The following is a 14,429-nucleotide window of genomic DNA, read 5'->3' as shown; positions in this document are numbered from 1 at the left end:
GGGTGCAGAGATCTTTTGCAAAATGCTGCCTTAGCATGCTTCACTCCTAGAAACTAGAATTTGCTAGTTTGGGCAATTCCCCAATCTTACCAGTCTTGTCACATCTTACAACATCAACACATTTTTTTTCTTTTTTTAATTTTACCTGGGGGTTGGGGAGCTTTGACAATCAGATACATGCCGCACATGACACATAAACACCACCGCTGTACTCTCAAATCTTTGGGTGGTGACAACACCTCATCCTGCAAGAGAAACCCAAAAAGGGATGGCTGGCAACTGATGCAAGCAGAACAACACTGGGGGTGGGTGGGTGGGAATTCTTTTGCTAGTACAAAAAACAGCGAGAAGCCAGATCCTGGGCTATCTGAGATCTTCTTGTCTGCTTGTGCATATGACTATATTCATACCAGACATTTAAAATGCAATGATACTACTTTAAATAGTTACAGCTTCCATTAATGAATTCTGGAAGCTGTAGTTTTTTTTTAAAAAAAGTCAATCACCGTATACAAATTGTGCAAAATACAAGTTCAGCATAACAACATTTGTCCCAGCCAGATCTTTAACTCTAGAGAAAATCAATTTGCATAAATAATACAATATAACATTACCACATCACCGATCAATTAGAAGCTGTAGTTTGTTCAGTGTGATGGGAGTTAAGAGAGTCTGCTATTCCCCTCCCAAAGCTACATTTCCCAAAGTACTGTGGGATTGCTATACCACCCTGGGAATTGTAGCTTGGGGAGGGAAGGGAATAGGGGTCCTCTTAACAACTCTGGACAAACTCCCAGGGGGCTCTTTGGGGGCTCCTGGAATTTTATGACTGCACTGGATACCACTTTTAACAGTCTTGGCTTTCACCAAAGAATCATACTTAAACTATAGTTTAAGAGCATGAGTTATTAGGAGGCCCCTATGCCACACACTCTGGGAAATGCAGGTCTGTGAGGGAGACAGGTGGTTTTCTAACAACTCTCAGCACCCTTAACTATAGCTCCCAGGATTCTTTGGGTGAAGTTATGACTGTTTAAAGTGGTATCATAGCATACTAAAGTATGGTGTGAAGGTGGCCTCTGGTCTCCCCCAGAGCAACAGCGGCTTTCTGGGATAAAATGATTGCTTATGCAACCCCACCCTACCCCCTTTTAGTAATTTTATTGTGTGTTTTTATCAGTTTACATAAGCATCACAATTCAAGACGCCGCAAGAGGCCCACCACAATTTAGGGCATGTCATTTTAAGGACTGAAAGTTAATTTTTCCAAATTTCTTCAGTGAAGGGTCTTAAAAATATGTTTTTGAGTCTGGGGAATTAAAATCTGTTATTATTTTTGTGATTGGACAACATTTAGCTTGATCAATCCACATTTCATTAAAAAGCACATAAACTGCTCTCAGAAAACCAAAGAATTTTAAGTTTAACTTCTGAAAGTGCATGGTAATCCTATAAAATTTTTAGTTTCTGTACATAAAACATATCCTACTAAACATACAACATTACTTTCTAATGTTTTCTAATTACAAGGTAATGACATCAGCTAATAAGAAACTTAAACAAGTTTAATCAAGTCTTGCATTGGTTCATCTATCAGTTCCAACAGGGACAAAACACTTGGGATTTGTGAACGATATATTCCTGAGATTTACAGAAAGATCTCCCAGAGTGTCATCATATCCACCCCTCAAGTCAATCATCTTTTGGACACCAGCTCTCCTCACTGCCATCTGAGCACAAGAATGTCTGATTTATCATCTTCCTGAATGCATACCATGCTGAGCGTTGGATGGGTGGCAAAACAGCACCCACTATAACCTTTTTTTGCAGCCTAACTCACTGCACCTGAAACAAGATGTGGGCATTCCATCTCAAGAGTATGTTATTTTGATGTTGAACCAGCATTGGTAGTACACACAAAAGATGTATTCCGCTATCAGTCTTAAGTTGTGGAGGGTTTTGCCTTTAAGGTCATGCTTTGAAACCCATATGCGACCAAGCCTGTTTGCTGTTCCTAACCACTTTGAATGACTCACTGGAGCAAGTTCAAGAAGGACCATATCTGTGGGAAGTTTTCCTGTCCTTATGTGTCATCTGATACACATCAATAGATAGATCTTTTCAAGACATTGTCACTCAGGGAAGTAACAGGCTCTCCAGTTGAGAGTTTGGTGAATGAAGTTATCTTTTCAAGTTATATTTGCTGGCTTTTCATACACTGGTCACATAGCATTGATGTATGCACTCCGATAAGTTGCGCTTGATGAATGCAGTGATGTGCTGAGGACTCGCTTCAGTATTTTTCAGAGTGGTGGACTGTAAGTGGAAAAAAATATATATGTATTTTGCACATAGTTGAAAAAACTTTGTTTGGATACTGGTCTGTGCATCATGGCATACTGAAAAATTAAGCGCATTACACAATTTGAAAAGAAATCTTTGGGCACTTTCTGAAAATTCGTGATAATAATAATAATAATAATAATAATAATAATAATAATAATAATAATTTATTTGTACCCCGCCCATCTGGCTGGGTTTCCCCAGCCACTCTGGGCAGCTTCCATAGAAACCAAAAATACACTAAAATATCACACATTAAAAACTTCCCTGAACAGGGCTGCCTTAAGATGTCTTCTGAATGTCAGGTAGTTGTTTATCACTTTGACATCTGATGGGAGGGCATTCCACAGGGCAGGTGCCACTACCAAGAAGGCCCTCTGCCTGGTTCCTTGTAGCATTGCTTCTCGCAATGAGGGAACCGCCAGAAGGCCCTCGGCGCTGGATCTCAGAACGATGGGGGTGGAGACGCTCCTTCAGGTATACTGGGCTAGGCCATTTAGGGCTTTAAAGGTCAACACCAGCACTTTGAATTGTGGTCGGAAATGTACTGGGAGCCAATGTAGATCTGTCAAGACCGGTGTTATGTGGTCTCGGCAGCCGCCCCAGTCACCAGTCTAGCTGCCGCATTCTGGATTAGTTGTAGTTTCCGAGTCACCTTCAAAGGTAGCCCCACGTAGAGCGCATTGCAGTAGTTCAAGCGGGAGATAACTAGAGCATGCACCACTCTGGCGAGACAGTCCGCGGGCAGGTAGGGTCTCAGCCTGCGTACCAGGTGGAGTTGGTAGATAGCTGCCCTGGATACAGAATTGACCTGCGCCTCCATGGACAGCTGTGAGTCCAAAATGACTCCCAGGCTGCGCACCTGGTCCTTCAGGGGCACAGTTACCCTATTCAGGACCAGGGAGTCCTCCACACCAGCCCGCTCCCTGTCCCCCCAAAACAGTACTTCTGTCCTGATCACCTTTATGAGCTTCATAATATGTTTGCAACACTATCTGGCCAGGGCATGTGGAAAAGTCCATGCCCTGGACTAGCAATAGCTTCAGCAGTCTTATTGCTACAGTCTTCCATGCACAGAAAACACTCGACAACTCCTCACTGCTCCTTGATCTTCACCACAAAATGAAGCCAAAACACATGCTTCTCCTTGTGACAACCATCAGGTATACCATCAACTATGATGCTATAGTAGTAGTAGAAATCTCCGAATCCTTTTGCAATATGCTCACCACCTTTTCTGCATATGCTGCAATCAAGTCATTTTGAATTCTATTTGACATATAGCTGAAAACAATAATTGTATTCTTCGTTCCTGTCTGACTGTGGTCTGCAAGAAGATGCATATCTTGAAGAATACAGGTGAGAATCTCCCCAAATCGCTTTCATCGACGCACCCATAATTACCAGAATCAGGTCTCTCAAACGGCTCTGGTTGTTCAGTAGACTCTTCATGATTAGTCCCTTGTTGTGGATTGTTGTTGGGCGCAGTCGTTGAAGTTGTCCTGGTCACACTGGTCTTGCCCATGAGCACGAATCCTCTGTGAGAGCAACTGACTTGCTCTCTGAGCATCTGCTTTCTGCTTCTTTTCTCTCCTTTTCACCCCGATGGATGTACCTGTTTTATTGTTCCAGCTGAGCTAAAATTTAAACAGAGGGAAAAAAATGGATGTTCAGAAACCTTGTACATTCTACACTGATTTAACAAGTATTGTGCACTTCTCAACCAGGCTTGCAAAACTAACTCTACACGCCTCATTTTCACCCAAGCCCTGCTGGCACAAGATGAAATAGACACATGGCTCCAACAAACATGAGAAGTGATATTGCAGCACTGTTGGCTAATCTGATCTGATGCTACACGTTTGTACTGTATACAGTAATGCAGGTCCAGATTTTACTGTCGAAGCCTTGCAGTGTATATAGGCAGGCAGGCGTGGTGCTTTGCCCATGGCTGTTTTGCCCAGTAAGTCCCTGGTTGCCTGGGAGGCATAGGACATTCTTGGCATGACATCATAAGTCTGGCAGGCACCTAGTGATGTCCCCGGCCAACTTAGCCCTCCAAGGCCTGGTGCAAGAGTACCTGGCTGCTTCCACTCTGCATGTATCTGGGTCACTATAAAAAAACACACACCCGAAAACCCTAAAGCAAACCCTGGTATTTTTTTAATCTTACAAGTGCAAACTCTACAAAGCTGCTGCTTGGCAGCAAAGTTCTTCAATCTGTGTCTGGAGAACCTGTTGCCAGGCTTACCTTGTGCATTAAAATATCTGCTGCAGAAATCCAGCACCAACTCTCCTTTGAATGGAAGAAAATAGGGTATTAAAAAAACTAATCCACAGACCCTGAAATTATATGCTGAAATTGAAGGCCGCTGAAGGCTTGTGCTGCATTAAGCACAAGAAATCTGCATCCCCATTCCAAATCATATGTGGTTATTTATTTGACCTGGAGCAAGCCAGATATTCCTGCTTTAGTTTGTAGTTATACAGAATGAAGCTCAAATATCCCTGGAGGATGGACTTTTAACAACTTTGGTGCCTGGGTGAAAGCAAGCTAGATCTGCAGCCTTACATTATAAAAGGTCCTTGTTGTCTGCTCATCTTATCTACTGGAACACAGTTTATAAAAACACTATTTTCTCCTCACTAACCCAGAAACTTCCCAGGTTAAACCCAGCAACATGCATTTTACAAGCGTGAAGAGAGGTGAACTTGCAACTTTGTCAGGCTTTGAAAGTTGCTCTACTGGGTGGGGAAATTGCGGGAGGCACTGCCTGGAGCTCAGTGGTGGACCATCTCATTTGTGTGCAGATGTCTGTCTCAGGTTCAATCCCTGATCACTCCAGGAAAGGCTGGGAAAGGCTCCCTGCCTGAAACTCTGGACAGCCCCTGCCAATCACAGCAGACAGTGCTAAGCTAGGTGGACAGCAAAGGGCTGACTCAGTAGAATGCAGTTTATTGTGTTCCTATTTAAAGGTAAAGGGACCCCTGACCATTAGGTCCAGTCTCGGACGACTCTGGGGTTGTGGCACTCATCTCGCTTTATTGGCCAAGGGAGCCAGCATATAGCTTCTGGGTCATGTGGCCTGCATGACTAAGCCGCTTCTGGTGAACCAGAGCAGCGCACAGAAACACCGTTTACCTTCCCATTGGAGCAGTACCTATTTATTTACTTGCACTTTGACGTGCTTTCGAACTGCTAGGTTGGCAGGAGCAGGGACCGAGCAACAGGAGCCCACTCCGTCACGGGGATTCTGTGGTTTAACCCATAGCACCACCTGCGTCCCTTATCATTCAGCCCTTTATTCAGAACCATGAAGACTAGAAACTTGCTAAGACCCCTCAATTTTTGACAGATAGAACATGATTTTTGCAGGAACCTTAGCATCACATTTGAGGAAGTTGGGGACACCTGTCAGGCTACTAATCATTCTGAATGCTCATGGTTGCAGAACACTGAACATAGACATAGTCTGTTCCTTTCTGCCGCCTACTGACACAACTGTGGCACATCAGCCAGAGCTGCAACACCTGTTGTGGCATGGGTGTCTCAGGAGATTCTCTCACCACAGTTCAGGGAGCGTGAGTTTATTAGCCTGGAATACTGACCTATACATTTCCCATCCTGCAAAGAGAAACCAGGAAAGGCGTTTTAATCAGGTCACCTCTGGCAAGGAAGGATCACCTTTGAGAAACCAGTGAGAGTAACTTTGGAACATATAATTAACTTAAGGCGTGTTGTTTGTGATTGTATTTGTGTGGCTGGTTTTTGATGCACAATCAGCTCTGCTCAGCTTACCAGTTATGCATCTTACATCTGAATGAACTTTAGGCATGAGAAAAGATGTGGGGATAGCACAGCTTTATCCTGATGAAGAGGGCTGAGTTGTGGATCAAAATGGGGACCCCTGAGAGCTGCGAGAGCCCAATTTTAATTCCAAGGAGTGAATCTATGTATGACAGGGGAGCAGGCCAACACAACTCCCTCAAACAAATGTTTATACGTAGGATAGGAATTCAATGGATCCCTAGCCAGATGATAAAAAATACTGCTCAGAGAGGCCACCTTTTTTTGAGGGTGCTGACATTAAGCTCCTAATTTCTCCCTTCCTGAAGAAACTGAGGAAAACCATGAATGTTGCGAGGGAGAGGCTACACCCCAAACTGTGAACAAGGAGACAGGTAAGGCTTCCAGGACATGCTGCAAATACGATTGGTTGATGCCATTCTAGAATCCAGGAAGGCATCAAGGGCCAGCCCTGAAAAGCCTAGGAGGACGAACCAGATCTTTTCAGCCTCCAAGTTACCAGCTGGGAAAAATCTGGCCGAGCATGGAAGCCTGTTCTCCCCACCCCCCGAATTTTACAAATTTTATTTATACTTTTCAAGTTTATACATTTCACTAGTTTTATACATGTCACTAATTTTACAATCATTTTAACATTTAAAAGCTTGACTTCCTTCCCCTTCTTTCTGCGGTTCCTTAAATTTATTTTTAACATCCTCTGCATATCCACATTAACTTAATTTGCTCATTTATTTATCTGCTTTAAATATATACTCTTGTAAAACTGCAGGTTATTACAATAATCCTGCCAATGATCCTATCTGTTATCTTATCCTGCCAATGATCTTATCTGTAATTTATCTGTAAATATTCAATTTCCATTCTTTTATAAAAAGTTTGTTATCTTCATTTCTTATTCTTCCGGTAAGTTTGGCCATTTCTTGCTAACCTGCATGGACAGTTACCTGAGGGTAAGCCCCACTGAACTCAAAGGTGTTGCACTATTATTTTTACATATGTGTATATCCCTTATAAGCACTTTCACCAGCAGGAAAGAGATAAGGCAGAGAGCAGATGAAGAGATGGCCAAGTACAGTTAATGGCTCACTATCACAGGCTTTCATCCTTTTGTTAAGCAAAACATCACAGTGGGGAGCAAACTGGATGACCAGGATGGACAAAGGTGAGAAATGGGCAGGAACTGTTCATTTCAAAGCCCCTCACTTCCCTACTAGGAGGCATTAGTTCAATATTACTGTGGTACCTCGGATTACATACGCTTCAGGTTATAGACTCTGCTAACCCAGAAATAGTACCTCAGGTTAAGAACTTTGCTTCAGGATGAGAACAGAAATCGTGCTCCGGTGGTGCGGCAGCAGCAGCAGGCCCCATTAGCTAAAGTGGTGCTTCAAGTTAAGAAGTTTCAGATTAAGAACGGACCTCCACAACGAATTAAGTACTTAACCCGAGGTACCATTGTATTTTAAACCCCCAATTCCCAAGTAGTCAGTTTGCTAGCTTCAACAGAACTTACGCAAGGCTCTCAAGATCAGCATACAGGTGTTTAAGAACAGGTACAGTGTTCGCTTTCTATTTCTGCTTTGCTATTTAGTGTGGGTTTCAGTGGCAAAATTGCCAAGCTCACTTTTCTACAGGTTTTTTGAAAATAGGTATTTCTGTTACTCTTTAGATCAAGGTGTGTATGTATTTATTGTGAGATGTTGCCTCACAAATTGTATATTTAGCCGTCTAAAGCAGCATTTATATACATTCTGTCACTTCTGTTTCATAAAACAAACCAAGCTTTTTATTCCTTTAGTGTGAAAGCTTAATTTCTGGCATAAGGTTAAAGGTAAACACATATTCATAGCAAGTGCATGTCCTAACTGACAGGATCCTAAACCTCTTGTCAGTGTGTGTATGAACACACATGAGTGCTTGGATATGCAGGTGGGTTCAGACACCTACTGTAACAGGTAAAAAGGCAAAGGACTCCTGGACGGTTAAGTCCAGTCAAAGGCGAATATGGGGTTGTGGCGCTCATCTCGCTTTCAGGCCAAGGGGGCTGGCATTTGTCCACAGACAGCTTTCTGGGTCATGTGGCCAGCATGACTAAACCGCTTTTGGAACAGAACACTGTGACGGAAACCAGAGCGCATGGAATACTGTAAGAATACCTAAATGACTCCCACCTGGAAGACAGAGCAAGCCTATTTTCTGCTGCTCCAGAGGGAAGGGCCTGAACAAACTGATCCAAATTGCAAGAATGGAGATTCCAACCAACTAAACCTTAGGAGTAACTTTCTGGTGCTAAGAGCCATTTGACGCTGGAGTAGATAAACAGAAGGCAGAGTTGGAAAACAGAAAGAGGAGCACAGGCTTCTGGTCAGCAGGTATAAAATGAGAGAAGGAACTCCAGGTAATACACAATGTTGGAAACAAGACTGGCACATCTCCCCTGCTTGCTAAGTTCAACGCTGCCTTGAGAAAGGACAGGGTATTTTAAAAACCCACACACTAATTAGATTAATTATTCCAGTTGAAACTGTGGAACTTGCTCTCGCAGGAGGCGTTGATAACCAACTTGGATAGCTTTAAAACAGGACTGGACAAATTCAGGGAGGAGATGGCTGTCAGTGGCTACTAGCCATGGTAGCCATCCTTTGGCCTCCATAGTTGGAGGCAGTGATGCTTCTGAATACCAGTCACTGGAAACTGCAGAAAGGGAGAGGCTGCTCTTGGGCTTGGATCCTGCTTGGGGGCTCCCCATAATATGCATCTAAGTGGCAGCTGGAGAACAGGATGCTGGAGATGGGCCCCTTTGGCTGGATTCAGCAGCAGGGCTCTTTTTATGTTGTTAATTAAATACATAAATGCTTCTGTTTGCAAACATATCTTTATTTTTTATAAGGGAAAACATACATGAGGTTGAAAAAAGGGTGCAAGAGAGAAACAACTTCCAATGCAGAAGGAAAGACATTTGGCCCAGTCTACCACTGCTCTCTACCCATACTTTGGGACAGTCTGGGATGTCTGGGGGATCTGTGGCCCGCCAGATGTTGCTGGACTCTAGCTTGCAGCAGCCCCAGCCAGAGTGGCCAGCGGCCAGAGATGATGGGAGTTGTAGTTCAGAAGCACCTGCACGGCCCCAGATGTTTCCCACTCCTGCTGTCCTAGGAAATGCTGTAAGCTATCCTCTTCTCACAATTAACTTTTTCAGATACACATCCTACTTCAGAGCTGCTGTTGCTTTAAAACTGATGATGGGACAGTCAAGACCAGGCTTCCTCAACTTTGGCCCTCCAGATGCTTTTTGGCCTACAACTCCCATGATCCCTAGCTAGCAGGACCAGTGGTCAGGGATGATGGGACTTGTAGTCTCAAAACATCTGGAGGGCAGAGGTTGAGGAAGCCTGGTCAAGACGTACAGCAAAGGTGAGGCGGAATGGCACATCTTGTGGGGTTGAAGTAAAGTTTTTGTGAAGAATGCTTTGAAATGTATGGACAGGACCTAACACAAGCCACATTCACACCAGATGTTTGAAGTGTTGTGATACCACTTCAAACAGTAATGGATTTACTCAGAGCATCCTGGGAACTTTAGCTTGTTCAGGGTGCTGGGAGTTAGGAGACCCCTCTTCCCTCCCACAGAGCTATAATTTCCAGACCTCCCTGGGAAGAGGGATTGACTGTTAAACCACTCTGCAAATTGTAGCTCCTAGCAACTCTCAGCAGTCTTAACAAACCACAGTTCCTAGGATTCTTTTGAGAAACCATGGCTTTAAAATGGCACCATGGTGTTTTAAACACATGCTGTGAATGTGGCTCAGTTGCCTGTAGCCAAGACAGTTTGACAGATTTTGCACCTGGGACTAGCTAGTGAATTTTTCAGGAGTGGGGTGGGGATGGTTTCCCACCAAGCCGCTCCGGCCTCCTTAGCAAGGCTTGTCCTGCCCTCTGCACAAGACCTCCATCTGCCTGCGCTTGTCCTTTGCTCTCATGATGGTCATCTTGAAGAGCCGGAGGTAGAGCTCGACAGCCGAGGGGGTGTCGTCATTACCCGGAATGGGGTAGGTGATAAGGGTTGGGTTGCAGTTCGTGTCTACCACGCCCACCGTGGGGATGTTCATCTTAGCTGCGTCCCGGATGGCCATGTGGGGCTCAAAGACGTTGGTGAGGGTGTTGGTGAGGATGATGAGATCAGGCAGGCGGACACCCAGCCCATACTGGACTTCGGCATTGGTCATCAGGCCGCCCTGCCAGTAGCGAGTGTGAGCATATTCGCCGCATTCCTTGGCGGTGGCCTCTATCCGGTGGGAAAACTGACGGTTCCGGCTGATGAAGAGGATTATACCTTTGCGGTAGGCGACGTGAGCCATGAAGTTGAGAGCCTGCTGGAGGTGTACCATCGTCTGCTCCAGGTTGATGATGTCCTGATCGAGGCGGCACCCAAAAATGTATGGCTCCATGAATCTGCAGGAGAGAGACGCCAAACATGAGCAGTGGTGGGGATTGGTTTTTGGTCTTCCTAAAGCCATGGGAGACTTGATACATCTTAAAATCTCTCTCTCTCTCTCTCTCGTATATGTGTATCTACCTACCTAAAGAACATAAAGCCCTTCACAACTTGGGACCAGTCAACCTGCAGGGTGTCTTAATGCATGAGAACCAGTGTGGTGTAGTGGTTAGAGTGTAGGACAAGGACGTCCCCGTCCCCCCCCGCACTCGGCCATCAGGTGATCTTGGGCCAGTCACTCGCTCTCAGCCTAACCTAGCTCACAGGGTTCTCGTGAGGATGAAATGCGGAGGAGCTGCTTGAGCCCATTCATTTCGGTGGTTCTAGGATGAGAAAAACTGCCATAGGCTGCAATCCATTAACTCAGTCTTTTATTGAGAATGATAAGAATCTTATTTAGTGCCTAAGAAAAAGACCATGGCTCAATGCCATGGCATCTGCTTTGCATGCAGGAGGCCCCAGGTTCAGTCTCCAATGGCATCTTCGGGTAGGGAAGGGAATGTTCCGTCTGAAAACCTGGCAAGTCACAGCTGCCAGATAGTGTAAACAATATTGAGCTAGATGGGCAACTGGCTTGCCTCGGTACAAGGCAGTTCTTATATCCCTATTTCATCCAACCTTTTCTCCAGAATGATGAGGACTGGAGTTTTATTTTCTTATTAGGGGAAGGGCCACTTCTCAGCCAAGAATGTCCCCTGTCTGAAACCCTGGAGAGCTGCGCCAGTCAGTGTAGGCAGTGTACAGTGTTGACAGTACACTGACTAAGCCAGATGGGCCTTTGCTTCTGTTTGATTCAGCCCTTTCTTCAGAACCATGAGGACTAGAATCTTATTTTATTTTTAGGAGACAAGCCATAGCTATGGATCATGGGTCTGACATGCTATTAAACCACTGTTTACAAGAAAACTGGTAGAATCACTGACCTGTGACGGCAACCCTTCTTGTGGCCCAGGTGGACTCTGGCATCAAAGAGGTCCCTTAGGGAGAAGAGCTCTTGCACGTTGAAGAAATCAGGGTTTTTCAGGGGCTCCCCTAGGAGCCTGTCATAATTGACTGAAAGAGGGGGGGAAAGTGGCTAATTGGCTCAAACTTAGTTGCCAAATGACATAGCACAGGAGCAGAGGAAATCACTGGGAACTGCATCAAAACCTTGCACAAAAACATCACAGCTCCTCTTGATTTGCCAGCTATTCACCCCACAACCCTTTAAGGCTACGCTTTCAGTGGCTTTGAAATTCATAGAAATGGCTACTAACCATTATGGCTATGCTGCTTCTGTATCCCAGTTGCTGGAAATCACAGCAGGGGAGAGGGCTCTTGTGCTCGGGTCCTGCCCATGGGCTTCCTGTTGGGGCATCTGGTTGGCCACAGAGATGCCGGGCAAGACGGGCCCCCTTGGGCCTGATTCAGCAGGACCAGTTCTCATAGGGTCACTCACCCCATTTTCCTTTCGTCAACACCTCCCCCTCCCCGCCCTTTTCTGAATGGAAGAGAGGATTGAAATGGCCTAGGATCCCTCTCCCGCCCCCATCCAGCCACAACTTGTGACTGGAGTGGCTTTGAATCCCAGGGCCAAATCCAGCACTCCCATCAGCAGCAATCCCACCCTCCTCTTTCCCCAGCGATGCTCACCAGTGGGAGCTTCTTCTGGACTTGTTGCTGGAAGAGTCGTATAAAGCCTCTGAAGGGTGGGAGGAGTCTTGGTCCAAGCGCCCAAGCTGCAAAGTCTGGGGAAGACTGATCCAGGCAGAGAGTAGAGAGAAACCGGGGTGGGGGTGAGGGTGGGGGGACACCACAATTTTGTAGAAGGTAAGACACAACAAACTTCTGAAATAGACGGGCATGGTAACTAAGTCTGTTGGAAGATTCAGGACAGATAAAAGTACTTCTTGGTGCAGCACAGATTTTATGCAGGAATCTCAACTAAAATATACATGACAGATGGTCATCTGCTTAAAAACCTCTAAGGAGAATCCACCACCTCTTGAGGGAGCCTGTTCCACTGTTGAACCGTTCTTACAGTCATAATGCTCTTCCTGATGCTTAGCCTTTCTTCTAAACTTGTATCCATTGATACTCTGGAGCAAGAGAAAACAAGCTTGCTCCACCTTCCATGTGACAGACCTTTAGATCAGTGTTTTTCAACCACTGTTCCATGGCACACTAGTGTGCCGCGAGATGTTGCTTGGTGTGCCGTGGGAAAAATTTGATTCCTATTCAAGAGAATTACTTTCAAGAGAATTATATATAGTCAATATAGGCACAGAGTTAATTTTTTTAACATTTTCTAATGGTGGTGTACCTCGTGATTTTTTTCATGAAACAAGTGTGCCTTTGCCCAAAAAAGGTTGAAAAACACTGCTTTAGATAACTGAAGATGGCTATCTTATGTCCTCTCGTCTCCTCTTTTCCAGGCTAAATATACCCAATTCCCTCAACTGTTCACCATAAGGCTTGGTTTCCAGACCCTTCATCATCTTGGTCACCCTCCTCTGTCAATAGCCTTCTTAAATGGTATTGCCCAGAACTGGACACAGTACACCAAGTGCGGTCAGAATAATGCAGGACTATTACTTTCTACAGCCGGCACACTATACTTTTGTTGATGCAGTCTAGAATAGCATTAGTGCTTTTTGCTGCTGCATCACACTGTTGACTCATGTTCAGCTTGTAATCTTATAAGTCTCCAAGATCCTTTTCACACATACTAATGGCAAGGCAGGTGTTCTCTATCTAGATCCCTAGGTTTTTAGGGAAGTTTGGCCACTGCCTGAACAGGATGCTGCACTAGATGGGCCCCCCTTGGCCTGATCCAGCAGCCAGGCACTTCTTAAGTCCTCAAGTCTGCATTATGGTTTGTAGCCCCCGTCTCCAATTTCCTTCCCTACAGAAGAGTAGGAGAACCCCCTAACCCCGATTCCGCAGTTCTGGAGCATGTACAACGTGCTTTTTTCCTTTCCGTACACGCGTGCACGCGGGGCTTGGGTTCTGAATCGCGCTTGGAGGTAGGCTATTTTGCACCTCCTCCTCCTCCTGCGTTGCAGGTGTAAAAACTGCTTTGCGCGGGGCGCCCAGCGGGGGGGGGACCTTTGCCCGCCGCGTTCGCCCTTCCTTTTTCTTACCTGCTGCTGCTCCTCGGAGGAGCCTGGGCGCCGCCATCATGCCTCTCCTGACCGCAGGAAGGAAGGAAGGAAGGTCGCAGGGAGGGAGGGAGAGAGAGGCCGACTGTCTCTGCGCTTAGCAGCTCCACCTGCTGTTGCAAAAGCGCAAAGCGGACTCAAACGCAATTCCCTCCCCGCCAATGCAGCTTTACAGAACGAAGTGAATCGTGCGCGGTGAATGCGGATCTCCAAGGCCCTTTTTTTTGGTCACGCCTGGCTCAGAGACCTAACTTACAAAAACAAGCATTCAAAACACCCTGAAAGGGTCATCAAATAATACATCTTATTGATAGGAACAGGGCAAGCTGCCTTATATCCAGGCAAGACTTTGCTCCATCTTGTTTTGTGTGGCCAACTGACTGACAGCTGCTCCCCTGGGTTTCAGCGAGAAAGGTTCTTCCAGCGCTACCTGGAGATGCCATTGGGGACTGAACCTGGGACCTTTTGTACGCAAAGCAGATTATCTATCACCAAACTAGGACTCTTCCCCAAATTTAATATATATATTATTAAGCAGATCCAATTCAACCCTGCCCCGCGAAAAGATCCGCAGGAACTGGGTATATGGCGGTATATAAATTCAAACCACCACCAGGAAAGTCTCTGTCAGTCAGTGCTGACA

General features: G+C 45.5%; 2 protein-coding genes across 4 annotated transcripts in view; both read right to left on the bottom strand.

The window, feature by feature from the left end:
• The window catches only part of PPP1R26 (protein phosphatase 1 regulatory subunit 26), a 117,628-nt gene that overhangs the window by 88,765 nt on the left and 14,434 nt on the right, over positions 1-14,429 (bottom strand). The gene's annotated exons all lie outside the window — the stretch shown is intronic.
• MRPS2 (mitochondrial ribosomal protein S2) lies at positions 9,840-13,907 on the bottom strand. Its single transcript, XM_081897957.1, has 4 exons — positions 13,769-13,907; positions 12,279-12,383; positions 11,570-11,699; positions 9,840-10,603 (listed from the first exon to the last, which is right to left on the bottom strand). The coding sequence occupies exons 1-4, from the start codon at positions 13,806-13,808 to the stop codon at positions 10,066-10,068; spliced, it is 813 nt and encodes a 270-aa protein (XP_081754083.1). The 5' UTR covers positions 13,809-13,907; the 3' UTR covers positions 9,840-10,065.

The sequence above is a fragment of the Podarcis melisellensis genome (assembly GCF_964234715.1).
Source record: "Podarcis melisellensis genome assembly, chromosome: Z".
In the NCBI taxonomy this organism is placed as follows: Eukaryota; Metazoa; Chordata; class Lepidosauria; order Squamata; family Lacertidae; genus Podarcis; species Podarcis melisellensis.
This window is presented reverse-complemented; position numbering and strand designations above follow the sequence as displayed.